The 15351-nt window shown below is 49.2% G+C and overlaps 1 protein-coding gene across 3 annotated transcripts in view; it reads left to right on the forward strand.

Moving 5' to 3' along the window:
* cngb1a (cyclic nucleotide gated channel subunit beta 1a) overlaps window positions 1-15351 on the forward strand; it is a 42411-nt gene that overhangs the window by 16325 nt on the left and 10735 nt on the right. Inside the window, exons 18-29 of one of the 3 annotated variants that reach the window (XM_064337354.1) lie at window positions 875-1859; window positions 2006-2137; window positions 6676-6817; window positions 6945-6975; window positions 9253-9412; window positions 9594-9611; window positions 11057-11161; window positions 12057-12211; window positions 12545-12745; window positions 13377-13585; window positions 14372-14422; window positions 15134-15220. In XM_064337354.1, the coding sequence (XP_064193424.1) occupies window positions 875-1859; window positions 2006-2137; window positions 6676-6817; window positions 6945-6975; window positions 9253-9412; window positions 9594-9611; window positions 11057-11161; window positions 12057-12211; window positions 12545-12745; window positions 13377-13585; window positions 14372-14422; window positions 15134-15220 (2276 nt within the window). Of the gene's footprint in view, window positions 1-874; window positions 1860-2005; window positions 2138-6675; window positions 6818-6944; window positions 6976-9252; window positions 9413-9593; window positions 9612-10524; window positions 10558-11056; window positions 11162-12056; window positions 12212-12544; window positions 12746-13376; window positions 13586-14371; window positions 14423-15133; window positions 15221-15351 lie in introns of all 3 variants that reach the window. The other 2 variants (XM_064337353.1, XM_064337355.1) reach the window with 2 other exon arrangements.

Below are 15351 nucleotides of genomic sequence, written 5' to 3' on the forward strand. Positions count from 1 at the left end.
CTGCTCTGTTCTCGAGGAATAGAAGGTTTTCAGGTACTTTTTTGAGGTACTTTGAATATTTCCACCTCCACCCACCATTTTGACCTTCAATGTATCAAAACTAGAAAAGCCAAACAAATGTAACAATATGGAGCATATCAAAAATTTAGGCAAAGGTCCAAGGAATCTGTCATCAAGCAGTTTGGAGATCGGAATTGTTTTTGGCTAGGTAAAAATAGACTTCGAAAGCCCTGTCCACTGTAGTGGACACCATGCATGAAAGGGTTAATGTGTTTTCAGCTCCAGTTTTTGTAATGATATATTTTATATGCGCTTAAACTCAAGTATCCGTGTGACGAAGAAATGACGTTGGTTTCTGCTCTGATTAAGCAAACTGAATAAACAAACCGTAGCACTGAAAACGTACATCTCCATATCCTGTATTGCTGTATGTTAACGGTTTAGTGGTTAAGGATATTTGAATTTGATCGAATTATCAAAACCACATACACTTACCATCCATGAGCCTTAAAAGGTTTACTTTTAAACAAACTATTTCAAACATATTCAAAATAAAACCGCTCTTCTGGATTAAGCATACTAATACATATACATGCATACGTGTCCGCAGAGTAAATAAATGTAATTCAGGCTCATGATTTACATAACCTTTGATCCTTTGCTTCTGATATTGAGAAGCAACCTGGCAGCATTGTGAGTGATATAGACGCCAGGTACAGTAGCAATCTTATCAGTGAGCAAACACCACTCAATTTGCAGCCTTACACTCCCTTTCTGGGTTTTCCATGAAGGGGTCCATCTTGGGTGTTGATCTTTGGTGTTAAATCTGGGTGTTGCTGAGCTGTGGACCTTGGCTGTCCCCCCCTCCTCCTAGTCTGTACTGTACAGGAGCCGGTGGCCATGGTACTGGAGGATGTGGACTCGGACTGGGAGAACGAGGATCACCCGGAGCAGCCAGACCAGGTTGAGCAGCCAGAGCAACGGATGCAGCCTGGACAGCCAGAGCAGCTAGAACAGCCTGAGAAGCTAGAACAAATCAAGGAGGAAGAACAGCCAGAGCAGCTAGAGCAAATCAAGGAGGAAGAACAGCCAGAGCAGCTAGAGCAAATCAAGGAGGAAGAACAGCTAGAAGAGCCTGAGAAGCTAGAGGAAATCAAAGAGGAAGAACAGCCAGAGCAGCTAGAGCAAACTAAGGAGGAAGAACAGCTAGAACAGCCTGAGAAGCTAGAGGAAGTCAAAGAGGAAGAACAGCCAGAGCAGCTAGAGCAAACTAAGGAGGAAGAACAGCTAGAACAGCCTGAGAAGCTAGAGGAAATCAAAGAGGAAGAACAGCCAGAGCAGCTAGAGCAAATCATGGAGGAAGAACGGCCAGAGCAGCAAGAACAGCCAGAGCACCAGAATCTACAAGAACAGCCAGAGCAGCTGGAACAGTCAGAACACCCAGGGCAAATGGAGCAGTTAGAACAGCCTGAGCAGCTAGAGCAAATCAAGGAAGAAGAACAGCCTGAGCAGCTAGAACAGCCAGAGCAAATGGAACAGTTAGAACAGACAGTGCAAACAGAGCAGCTAGAACAGTCGGAACAAGTGGAGCAGCTAGAGGAAATCAAGGAAGAAGAGCAGCCAGAGCAGCTAGAACAACCGAAAGAGCTGGAACAGCTAGAAGAGCCAGAAACACTGAGCGCGACACACCAGGACCTGGTGATGGAGGACAGAGAGACGCAGACTGAAACCCCAAACGGGGCCCGCTCCCTGCCCCAGGTGCTGGAGGACGCAGAGACGCAGACCGAGAAATGGACCCCAATGGTGGACAGGACGAAGAGCGAGGCTGGGGTGGTCACCATAGAAAAGCTGGAAGAGATGTGAGCAAAAGAAAAGGCTCTTTTTGCTCAATGTTTGACTTCAGGGTCTGTTTGTGCATACAAATGTGGCCCTTAACTTTCTGTGTGTGAACTCTGACTGGCAACTCTTGTCACCTTTAACCTTTAACCTCTGACCCCCCCGGCAGACTCCGGCTGGAGCGGGAGGAGTCAGCGAGGCTGGCGGAGGGGGTGGCGCGACAGGCCGCGGAGATGGCGATTCGGCAGCTGGGGCAGGAGCAGGCGGGCCGAGGGGAGCGGGAAGGAGACGCCGGAGAGCAGTAAGCCGTCCCGCTCAGCCGCACGGTCCTCGACCCCCCCACGACCCCCCCCCGCGCCCCCCGTGCTGCTCAGATCTGGTCCTCAGGTTTTATAGCAGAGTACAACTCACCGGTACTCTTCAAACCACCGATATTAGGGTGCTAGTCTTCGGTCATGTAGGGCCGTAGTGTCTGCTAGTTTTTATATTTCAACACATAAGAGATTACTATTTGTTATTAATTGCCAAAAAAAGAAAGAAAAAAAATAGTCCACACTCCTTGGTTCCATGGCTTAACTTGCTGCTAGTTGAAGGGAAACCCACAAAAACCTGCAAGCTCGCCAAGCTGTGCTCGCTCAGAAGCACAAAGCAACTGGGAGTCAAGGTTAAGGGAAATATTGAGACTAGTTCTGAGTCATCGACTTCCTGGAGAGGATAGTTGTGTGCCTTGCCTTGCTGAACCTAACGCCAGTGAACACTGTGGTCCTGTGGGACTTGGGGTTGATTGGCCACAGGGGGGGGGCGGTTAAACCCTGCCCAGGCCGAACATTCCTCTCCCCCGCCGTTAGCATGGGGCACAGCTCTCAGCGGTGATCCCTAGGGGCGTAAGCACCGCCCCGTAAATACAGGCTGTGGAGAAGGTGTCGCTATGGCGCCGCCGTGGTGCATTGTGGGTAAACGACCTCCTGCAAATCGGCCGGCGAAAGCGCCCTCAGGTAATCGGCCCACTCCCTGTCTGTTCTCGTAAAGATTGCCCCGGTGTCCAGGAGGCAGAGAACGAGGAGGACCCAGAGTAAGTTCCCGTCCACGCCCTCACTTCCTGTTTTCCCTCCCCCCCTCCCAGTGGTTTTTCTCTCAGAACTCTTCTGTTTTCTTTGCCAGCTGCTTAAATCTCCAGATGTCCTGATTTAAATGCATTCCATCCGCAGGCCTGTCTTTTCACTGTGCCGTATTGCGCAACACACACACACACACACACACACAGCTGGATTTACAAACCCCACCATGTACAGCACACACACACACACACACACTGACACAACCAGCTCGACAGGACAACCAAACCGTTATACCACTCTGGGGTGTGTCCAGAGGAACTCGCACGGCTAACGCCCTGCTGTTCACTGGAATTGGCACAAATAATTCTTAATAACTGTATGCATAGCAGGGGAACGCTTAGCCACTGAGAAACATGTTGCTCACATTTATATTGGTGACATTTCTCTTTCCCCAACGGGTCTTACTGTACAAGAAAAAAGATGGTAGAGGCAGAAGCTCTGTGGATTTTCAAGACCAGGCTTTGTACGGTGTTAGATACTATCTAGTGTGTAGGTAATCAGAACACAAATTGAGTCAGGAAAGTGGCGAGCATTGTTGGGCTGAATGGCCTGTTCGAATCATTATGTTATGTTATGTTATGCTATGTTAAGATCTCATTATGTTTGTTAATTCTGGGGTTTTTTTGTTGTTGTAAGAAGTAGAGTACTGTTTAGGGATGTAACCACACTGCAGTGATAGGGAAATTAACTAGAGCCCTGTGTCATTGCTCGTCATGCTTCTCAAAATAATTTCCCATCTACTGTATTGTTACATTTTTACCTTTGACCACTGAACGCTAGCTGGAGCCTATCCCAGTGTGCATTGGGCAAGAGGCAGGAATAAACCCTGGACAGGCCACCAATCTATCGCAGAGCACTCACACCATTCACTCACATGCACATACCTATGGGCAAATTAGCGTCTCCAGTTATGCAAACCCCCACACAGAATTCGAACCCAGATTTGAACCCAGGACCTACTTGCTGTGAGGCAACTGTGCTACCCTCTGCACCATCGTGTCACCCGCCTTTCTCCCCTGAGAAAGTTAATCATCTCATGTTTAGCTGATGGAAGTAGAAAACGCTGTTTCAGTGATCCATAATCATACATTATGTCCCATTATTGCTTGATTGGGCTCAGATCCGGTGTCTGAGGGAGCATACAGTTTGGACGTCACTGTCGTGCTCCTCTAACAGTTACGCTGTCTGTGGACAGGGGGCATTGGCATTTTGAAAGTCACCTTAAGGTGAAGGTGATCAATCAGTTACATTAAATAAAGTCTGTCATCAACCTTGCTTCTCAGGGTGTGGATGCACCAGACCGTATCAGGTGTACAGTCCACACCATTACGGAATCAAATGAACCCTTCGCCGTTTGGAACTCTGTCGTGTATTTATTTTTTTATTTGCTTCCTGTAGGCTAGGATTTACCTGCACTAGGATAAATACTTGCAGCAGTGTACATGATTTAGAGCTGCAGTCTTTGAGACACACAGCCAAACCTCTAATCCTCTCCCTCTACGGTTTGTCCTTTACAATAAAAATAAATCCCAATTGGTTTTTTAAACCAGTCAACAGTAGGTTATGATAAAAATATAATTTTTAAACGTTTGACAAAAAGTCTTGCAGAGCTGAAATTTTTTTACAATCCATTTACAAGGCAGGACATTTTGCTGAAGCAATTTGGGTTGCATCGGCCTACTTTGCCCAAGGATACGGTGGCAGTGCCCCACCTGGGAATCAAACCTGCAACCTTTGAGTTGCAAGTTCGGTTTCCTGCATATTTCACTACAATGCCACCCATATACAATGCAATCAAAGTGTGGAATGGAAAAGATGTTTTAAAAATTCTACGGCTTCTATTTTGCTGCCTGTTAGAGCCTCCAAGCTTGTCTTGTAGGCTAAGCTTTCTGCTTCATTGCTGCAAGGGGCATAGTCTGAAATGCTTTCCAAAAGTATTACCCCTATTCGTTAGTCTGTTTAATATAAATCACGTCATTTGTATCGCGTTGTGCTATACACCAAAATCTAATCTAAACAGAGATGAGACGATAAGAAGTTACGGTGGTCATCCCGTTACAGATAATCTCAAAAATAACATTTTCGTTTATTCTAGAGGCGCAACCATTTTTGGGTCTCTCTGGTAATTAAATATACTATTTATATGGTGCCTACGATAGTGTCTTGAGATTTTCTGCCCATTGTCTCTCCCCATCATTAGCGGATGTTCATTAATTAATCCAGATGCTATAGCAACATGCTGATTCGTCATAGCAACTGCTTCCCCTCTCCCTAGTCACGACGTGTCCCTCCTCGACGGTTGCCCTAGTAACTTCTCCTGGTTTGCAGGCTGCGCGCTGATCCGCGTTGACGCCGCAGAAGGATGGCGCAGGTTCCGTGGATTTCTCAAACAAATGCCATTATTGAGGGAAAAGCTTCACTTTTACAATAATCTACTTTGAAATAATAGAGACTTTGTGCATTCTTTTAGGTATACTATTCATATGCACGACCGAGAAGAACAATCATCTTGTTTATGTATAAACCATTCAGATTTGAAATTATCAAGTTATCCTCATGTGGATTTGTTCCGAAGGCAATCATTTTGCACTTCATTCACCGAAGAAACTATAATAAATGAAAGTAAGTAGGCTACATGTTTACGATAATTTTGGGTTCGTTTATTTATCTGCATGTGGATTTATTTTTATTTCATGGAAATTGTAATTTTTCATATCCTTGGCGTTGTATAATTGTTATTTTAAAAGTTATTTAGCTTGATAAGCATTTAACATGCTCTTATTGACACAGTGTTGCGCGTTCGCTGAATGTTCATCTTCCATTTTATAGACAGTGCGGAGTCAAAAGCGTGATAAGAATTTCTAGCAGGAACAAAAAAAGATAAAACAACCGGTACCGGCGCTTATATATAGGCTAGTTCAACAAGTACGTTGAATTAGCCTCACCTTTCAGGTGTGGTTTGGGAAATGCATAGTTTAAAGTATTACAACGAGCGGTTAAATAATTACTTTGGGAGGGAATTAGTGTGTCGTATAATTTTAGGAATGCAGTCACATTGTTTATGCGGTTATTAATTCCATAATTACAGTAACGGTCCCTACACCCATGTTTTTAATGTTTGAAAATAGAATAATTCGCATATTCGCACCTCTCGTGGTCTTTTTGCACGCTTCTAAACGTTTTATTTTTTCATTTTTAAAACGAGAAGATCACATTATTTAAGGTTTTTAAAATATATATATATTATTTTGGTCAACTGCACGCGGAATGCAGTATTTAAACAAGGCCATTCAGAACCAATTGTTCACTGGTGTCTGTACACTAATCTGTACTAATCTCATTATTTTAGACTCCTCTCACAAATCTGACGAATGATTCCAGGAAAATGCGCGAAGGACAACAGGCTTGTGAGTCTCGGATTTAAATATTTACCGGCGAGCTTCCCCTTACTCTCCCTGAAGGCTGCGTGTTGGGAACTTTGTTTTCTCTCGAGAGCCGTCTGTTTTCATGACACGGATCCTGCGTTAAATAATAAGGTACTGACACACTCCTGAACACGATAAAGGTGTGACGAAACCATAATTAGATTTTCTATTTAATTTTTGGACCCAGGCAGTGTACAGGGTCTTTTGCATTTAGTTATCGCGCGATTACGCCATTACGCACGCGCATTCTTGCCTTCAAAAACCCAGCGGCCACTGACAGACTCTATTCTCCTCAGGTGCCTGGTGGATGTGGGCCCCACTGAAGCTTCGACCAAACCGGAAGAAGCGCCGAAACCCGAACTGCAGGTGGACGAGAACGTGGTGACCAAACAGCCAACGACCGCAGAGACAGGCGCTCCTTCCCCGGCGGCGGCCCAGGTAACGATGTTCCTGGTAACCATGGCCATCGGCGCAGTGTGGTGACTTCATGGCTGCGCTGGCAGGATCCCGCTGATTTCTCCCGCCGCGGTTTAATTTTCCTGTTTTTTCTCTTGTGTCTCTGCAGGAAGAAGAGGTCGCTGAGCAGGAGTGTGGAGGTCAGTCCTCTGAGTGCTGTCTTAAAGTGGAATGTCAGAAGCGAAATGGAACATAGAATATAGAGCGCAGATTGTGGAGAATGTAGAAGAAAAAACTGATATACTTCGGTCTCTGGGCTCAGTTATACACTGTAAAATGTTCAGTATTAATTCAAATGTTAACAAGTTCATATGGTCCCTATTGTACACTGTGAGAATTGAATTAATGCTGGACATTTTACTGTGTATATTGTGATGCAGTGCAATAGACTGTGCAAAAATTATGTATGTTTACTGAGTGTCTGAATATCAAATGCATATTTGGCCTCTTCATCCCCCCCCACCCCCCGCTGGAAATTATTGGGATTATCTGACAGTATTTTTGTTGACAATGTTGATATTATAGGTACATTTTTTGTAAATAGTTCTGTTGCAGGTATATTGTTTGTAAATGGTTCTCCCTCTAGCAGTTTCTGCTTGAGTGCATCTATCCATTTTTGAGTATTTATGTGCATGATGGGGGTTAGGCAGGTTTTAAACCACAGAGCTTGTGTGCTGCACCACACAAGAGATACGGTCAGCCTGCTGAGCTCAAGACCGAGGTCCTGGTACCAGCGGCTAATGTATTGTCACCCAAGACCAACGTAGCCAGAATTCTGTTCAAGGCGGAGGGATGGGTCCAAATTGAAACGGTAATCAGACTGGGCAAAATGACCGACCTGGTGCAGCTTCTCCGTGCGCAAAATTATGTCCGTTTCCGACACAAAGCTGTGGTTTCCGACATCCGCGCACGTCAGGATGTCTGAATGTCGGATGTCCGTTTTCGGACTCGCGTCCGCCCCCCGTGACTGCACCCGTCCGTGCGGGGTGGCGTGACTGAGGCCTGCGAGCGGCCGAGGTCACTCAGGCTGAGGAGTTTAGAGGAGCAGCCCCGTTGCCGCGGTTTCCACTCGAGGCTCTGATGCAGTCCCTTGAGTACCAATCAGAGCACGATTAGCCGGCAGGTTGGGGGGGGGGGGGGGTGCTCGGTTGTTCGCTCAGCGGGGTAATCGTATGTTGTGTTGTGTGGAGCGGCTGGAGGAGGCTGTGCTTGGCTACCCCTTTGTGTGCGCGTGGGTTTGTACCCGCGTCTGTAGGACGCATCGTTGCCAGTGCTGCTTTATGACGCTGTTCTCTCTGCCTCCCCCTCCTCCCCGCAGTCCCCGCCAGCTGCAGCGCGGTACACAGCTGTTTTAGGCGTGTCCCCTTCCTGTCTCCGTGCCTGGACCGCTTCGCCCTCCTGCTGCACGAGAACAACATCTCTCCGCCCAAGCTCCGCCTCCCCGGGGGCGTGGCCGAGCTCAGGCAGCATTTACCCCAGCTCCCAAAACTGCCCAAGCTGGACCAGCTCACCCAAAACCTGCCCACGCCAAAGCTGCCCAAACTGCCCCAGCAACTGCCCAAGCTGCCGCTTCAGCTGCCCAAGCTGCCAGAGAAACTGCCCCAGTTGCCCCAGCGGCTGACCAAGCTGCCCCAGCTCACCAGGCAGTGCTACCTCAACGTTCTCAACCGCCTCAGCGGCCCCACGCCTCAGCCGGAGCACCCGGAGCAGCAGGATGCCTAAACCGCCCAAGCCAGACCTGGAGCTAAACCGGCTGGTGCGGCGGGTCCCGCTCCAGCCCCACCCCCGAACCCCCACCCCGTCCTCCCCCAGCAGCGTGCTGGAGCTCCCCAACGTGCCCAGCTACCCCCGCCTGCCCCCCATCAGCCTTAGCAGGCCGGCGTCCGGGCTCTCCAACCCCGGCTTCCACCCGGACGACGGCCCCTCCTCCGCCCGGCCCTCAGGTGAACCAGCTGCCCTCGTAGGCGTGCCCCCCCACCCCCCCCCACCCCGTGGCTGTGCTGTGCTGTGCTGTGCTGTGCTGTGCTGTGCCCTGTAGTTTCATGTGGTGCTGTCATCGAAGTTCTACGGTCATGTCTTGCTGTGATTTAAATTCCATAATTCTAGAACTGTCTTCTTGTATCTTCCCCGTATGTTCTAGAACCATGCGTGCCTCTGTTTTTTCTCCTTTGTTTGTTTTTTTCCCCCTGGGAGTTCCGGAGCCATCTGTCCCCTGTGTGTTCTTCCTGGAGTTCTAGTCACTGAGAGAGTTCCAGAACTTTGTTGTTAGTCTCTAATGGTTCTGATTGATTCTACAATCCGTTTCTTCCTGTGCCTTCCTCAGGAGTCCCAGAGTCAAGCACTCATCTGTTTGCCTGACCTCGGATAGCATGTCCTCCGGTGCTCAGTAATCACGGTCACCCTGTCTGTTTGTGCAGAGAGCTCTAGGCTCAGCGTGCACCCGGCCGTGAACGTGGAGGATGTGGACTCGGACGGAGAGGCAGGAGGGGGTCCCCGCAGTGTGCCCCGCATCCTCACCCCGCAAGACCAGAACCCCAAGACCCTGACCGTGCCCGGCGTTTCCATGGCAGCCCGGAGGTGAGCCGCGGTTTGCGTGAGCCGCGTGACCGTGACCATCGTTTGCCTCGGGGAATTTTCACTAAAGAGTCAGACCCTGCAAACATGCTTAAAATACTGCTCCAGCTTATACACTTCCTCTATTTATATTTTCCATTCTTTTTTCCCTCTCTCCTGCCCTCTTGTCTTTGGACAAGTGCAGCACAGCTGTGAATAAAGAGTAAGAATGCAGGGATGCTAGAATTCCGTAGCGGTCCCCGCAGTGTGCTGTAGTAAATCTCATTAACACGGTTACAGGCTTACTTTGAGCAGCAAATGCGAAAATCCCACAACCCTCATCCTGCAGTCCCCAGCACCCATCTCTCTCTCTCTCTCTCTCTCCCTGTCTGTCTCTTCCTCTCCTCTCCCTCTCTCTCTCTCTGAGGCCCTCTCCCTCTCTTCCTCTCTCTAGTCCATGTTGTGTTGTTGGGCTCTTGTAAGAGCAGTAAAAAGACGAGTAGAGGCTTACTCCACCTCCAGCGTGTCTGTTGTTTTTTGATACTTTGAGGCTGTTTGTCTGAGACCCGAATGATCTGATTCATCAGAACTACAAACAGCAATTTGCAGACATTTGTTAAAATGCTTTATGGTGTATTTATAGCGTGTATGCAATATTTTTGAGCCTCAGGAAGATAGATATGGACATGAAAAATGTTCAGTATTAAATCAGTAGTAGTAGTATTTTGTCACCGCTGAGCTCATAAATCACTACGGTAGATTTAACTCTGCGTTTTGCTGTGCAGGTATTGTAGATAGAATGCATAGATGTCTGAGAACCATGAACCATGTGGGTCTTTTTTCATTCCTGCGAGTAGTGGAGTTGAATTGGAATGGGAATTTCTGATGAAACCCACTGCAAGCTTATTGCACTGCCATAGACTCCAGTCTGCCCTTGATTGGAGCATGATGACTAGTCCTGGCTCCTCTGTAGTTTTACTCCTGTCTCTCTCTTCTATGTGGCCCCCACCCCTCCTCTTCCCTTGACCCCCTCCCCCCTCCTCCGTCCTGTGCCCCCCTTGCTCCCACGCCCCCCCCCCCACCAACTCCCCCAATATTCACACCCCTGTGTGGACTGATCCATGGGTGGACCCCAGAGCACGCAAACTGGAGAAGTTCTGGACTACGATGTAAGACCCATCCAACCAAAACCACCACCACCCAATAACCCACATTACCCATTACCCGTCATCATCAATCCCAAAGCCTGTGCTCTACATTTCCCATCCCTGCCCTCCCCCATACCTTCTCTTCATTCTCCCAACCCATCCCACAATCATCCCGCAATTACAAACCAGGCCTGAAAAGCATCACCTCATGTCCAGCATCCCCCCCCCCCCCGTGGGGATGCTGATCGTGTCTGTCTGTGTCGCAGTGAAAATGGCCCTCCTTGGTGTGTGGAATCCAAACCGCATGCTTTGGATCGAGGCCAAGAGGGCCCCGCGTGTTTTGAACCGCTCGGCAAGGTCACAGTGTGCTTTAGATGTCCTGTGGTTCCTCTCCATCACAAGCCTGTTCCCCCTCTTCGTGTTCCGCACGCATTCTCCTCCCCTGAACCCCCAGCCCTGATCTGCGACTCTGTGTCTCCACGCACGTGCTCACTTGGCGCCCTGCTCTCTGCCCAATCAGAAAGAAGCTGTACTCCCAGGAGGATGAGGATGAGGAGGAGGAGGACCCGGAGACCACCATCAAGGCCTGGCCCAGTCAGGCCAGCCTCCTCAGCGCGGACGATGGGTGCGTGACCCCCCCCCCACCGCCATTCCAGGGGCGGGGAACAACACACTGGGGGGGGCCGGGAGGGGGGGCAAAATATGGAAAACTTCTGAAAGAGTGGTTTTGAAGACCCTGTGCAATTTTCACTTTCTTTCTTGCACTTATGGTGTTCATTAAGCCACAATATTTTGATTTTGAGATTTCAAAATATGTAAATTGGAAGATTTTATTGAAGCTTAGAAGTATGTCTAAGTTGACTGCTGTTTCAGGCCTATTTCTGATCGGCTGCCCACTAAATGGACACACTTCTGATTGGTCGGTTAAAATGTTAACATAAAAATTAAAAATGTTAATTTAGTGAATAATACAGTCTCCAAAAAAAAACATAAAATATATCCTCCTATAGTGGGCAGTATAAACATTTTCTTTAACGATAAAAAAGCTTTATCTTTATTTACACAGCTGTCCACCTCTTCCCTCCCATCCTTGTATTCAAGGCAACATCAGACGAACATTTTACCCTAAAGTGCTTAGCAATATGTAGGGTGTGTCTAGCAGCCCTGGGGCTGGCTGGTAATTTTCAGACTGTTAATTATTTTTGATTGCAGTGAAGGTTGGAGTCATATTTAATAGAGGTTGTGTGAATTCTTGGGCAGGTCCAGACTTGTCTTCTTAGCAAGACGAGCCCAAAAATAATAATAATCCCAACCATGGCTGTGGCAGTAGCCTCAGTGGTCTGGTCTGGTCGATGGAGCAGGTGTAGCCATGATCAGCCAGTGTGTATGGGGGGGTTCAGCTTCCTGGTAATCCCTGGCGTATTGTGATGTCACCTTTCGTTCCGTGATGAGGGTTCCGTTTCCTGTAGTGGGGGGTGGTGAGGGATGATGTCACAATGGCTGCCCTCTCCCATTGGCAGGCTGAAGGAGCGGCCTGCGTCGGCCGCCAGTCAGACCAGCACGGTGGTGCAGGAGCGTCTGCAGGAGCTGGTCAAGCTCTTCAAGGAGCGCACGGAGCGCGCCAAGGAGAAGCTCATCGACCCCGACGACTCGGACGAGGAGAGCCCCACGGCCTGTGAGTCCCTCGCACCTACACACACACACACACACACACACACACACACACACACACACACACACACACACACATTGTCTTCTCACACGCACGCGCCGAGCACACACACACACACACACACACACACACACACACACACACACACACCATGGACACACCTCTGTCTCTCTCTCACCGCTACACACACACACGGCCAGGATTACGTTCTACGCCAGGAATCAGATCATCTGCACATTGCCTAAACCTTTGCTTGTGTACTTTTGCGAGTCACTGCGTACTAGAGAGTCTGCTAAATGCAAATGTAACCGCTCACCTGCGACCTTTGACCCTCAGCCCCTGCTAAGAAGGCCAGTGAAGCTCCTCCCCCTCCGCCCCCTCCTGCCGAGGAGCAGAAGGAGGCGACGGCTCCGGCCGAAAAGGAGGAAGAGGAGGCGGGGGAGTGGTACCAGCAGCTGTGGCGCAGGGTGAAGCTTCCGGGCTGGATGAGCACACTCATAAACTACCGCTTCCCTGCCAGCATCGACCCCTACACCAGTGAGTACCTCCAACCCCCCCAACTACACCTCAGGCCCCCTTCCACCTCACCCACCCTCCCGCTTCCCCCCAGCATCGACCCCTACACCAGTGAGTTTCCCACCCCACCCACCCACCTCCGCCCCCTCCCCCTCAACCCTACACCTCGGGCCCCCTCCACCTCACCCACCCTCCCGCTTCCCTCCAGATCGACCCCTACACCAGTGAGTTCCTCTTCCCCCCTCTCCATCCCCCCAACCCCACCCACCCTCCACTTCCCCACAGTATGGACCCCACACCAGTGAGTCCTCCCCACCCCCTCCCCCCAACACACCTCGGCCCCCTCTCCACCTCACCCACCCTCCCACTTCCCCCCAGCATCGACCCCTACACCAGTGAGTTCCTCTTCCCCCAACCCAACCCCCCCCCCCCGCCCCGCCCATCTCCTCTCCACCCCACCCACCCTCCCCTTCCCCTACAGTATCGACCCCTACACCAGTGAGTACCTGGAAGACTGTCTTTTTTATTTTTTTGTAACAAAAGACATTTTTGTGAATTTTTGGCTCATTTCTGCCATTTGACCCACCTTGACCTCTGACCCCTCCTCCCTGCCGTCTGACCCGCGGTGACCTCCGACCCCCGTCCGGCGCAGACCTGATGTACGTGCTGTGGCTGTTCTTCGTCACCATGGCGTGGAACTGGAACGTGTGGCTGATCCCCGTGCGCTGGGCCTTCCCCTACCAGACGCCCGACAACATCTACCTGTGGCTACTGGCCGACTACCTGTGCGACGCCATCTACATCCTGGACATCCTGGTCTTCCAGCCCCGCCTCCAGTTCGTCAGGGGCGGAGACATCGTGGTGAGACGCGCCAGGCGACCGGGAGCAAAACCGTTCGGTGTTAAATCAGCTCTGTACATTTTACTCTGATGAGAGTGCGTGCGATCCATTTCAGACACATGGCCTCTGTTATGTAAATTAACACGGTAAATGTACAAATTGTACTTTGTACACGCAAACAGACGTGAGATATCCATGTACTGTTTCACAGACACAAATTCTTGCCATCATAAAAAGTGGAATTTTTAAAAAAGCTACATTTTTGCCATTTTTCAGTTAGATGCATAAATAGCTTCTTGGCTCTGTGTCTAATGGAGCAGGAACTGGACTGAAGTGCTATAGTGAAATGAAACAGTTTTTCACACGGCTATAGCACACTCTGTCCAAGTACATATTACATAGAAAGCGTGTTCAGACACAACATGCTGTACATTACACAGTGTACTGTACAGACCAGAGAATATCAGAAGGCCTGTACACACAGACCACATATACAGAAGCCTAGATCCAACACACAGACTAAAGAAATATCTCTCACCATTTACCTTCCATCTCTGCTCTCTCTTGTACACACACACACACGCATACAAATACGGACAGGCACACACACACATGCACACATACAAACATGCACACACAAACACACACACACATACAAACACAAACACATGCACACAAACACACACACGCATGCACACACACAAACACACACACACATACAAGCACACACACACTCGCACAGATTTGCTTGCTGAACTGAAAGCTGACGTGTTGCTAATTAGTCTCACTGCTTTCTCTGCATCACAGTGTGACAAAAAGGACATGAGGGAGAACTACATGAAAACTCTGCGCTTTAAGGTAACGGCTCATTCATTCACACCGTTATGGGGGCAGCGGTGTAGCACAGAGGCTGGGGAACACCACTTCCCAGGTAGCACTCTGTCGTTGTACCTTGCATTACATTACAGGCGTTTAGCAGACGCTCTCATCCGGAGCGACTTACACAATATTTATATAGGATTTTACATTGCATCCATTTTATACAGCTGGATATATACTGAAGCAATGCAGGTTAAGCACCTTGCTCAAGGGTACAACTGCAGTGTCCTACCAGGGAATCGAAGCTGTGACCTTCAGGTTACCAGACCAGCTCCTAACCCATATATCCACCTGTATATATGGATACTATGTAAAAAAAAATTAAACTGAAAAAAAGTCTTTCTGGATATGAGTGTCTGCTAAATGCCAGTAATGTGATGTTATGGTTATTTAGTGCTGTGAATTGATTGCCAAGGCGCAACCTCTTACTGTCTACACTTGTCTGGTTCAGCCTCAGCGCCAGACCTGGGTCGAATACGTATTTGTTTTGGATTCAAATACTTTTCTACTGCTTTACTGATCTTGTCTGGTGTATTGGAACCAATGAAATACTCTCAAAAAGTGCAGACCCTGGCTTCTGGTCGTATTGGCAGGCTCAATTGCACCAGACAAGATCAACAGAGCACAGAAATAGTATCTTAATCCAGAACCGCCCTGGCTCCTTAAGCGGCGTGTGTCCCTGTCTTTCAGATGGACGTGGCCAGCCTCATTCCCCTGGAGCTGTTCTACATCAAAACCGGCGTCAACTCGCTCCTCCGCTTCCCCCGCCTCCTCAAGGTACCGCCCCCCAGCTCCAGAGCCAATGACAAGCAGCCGCTCGTGTCTCTCGTCCAATCAGCACAACCGTGGGTTTATATTGGTCTGTAAAGGCGGCCTCTCGACGATCACTTCCACGGTGTTGGCCGATG

Source organism: Anguilla rostrata, chromosome 5 (genome assembly GCF_018555375.3).
Source record: "Anguilla rostrata isolate EN2019 chromosome 5, ASM1855537v3, whole genome shotgun sequence".
Classification (NCBI taxonomy): Eukaryota; Metazoa; Chordata; class Actinopteri; order Anguilliformes; family Anguillidae; genus Anguilla; species Anguilla rostrata.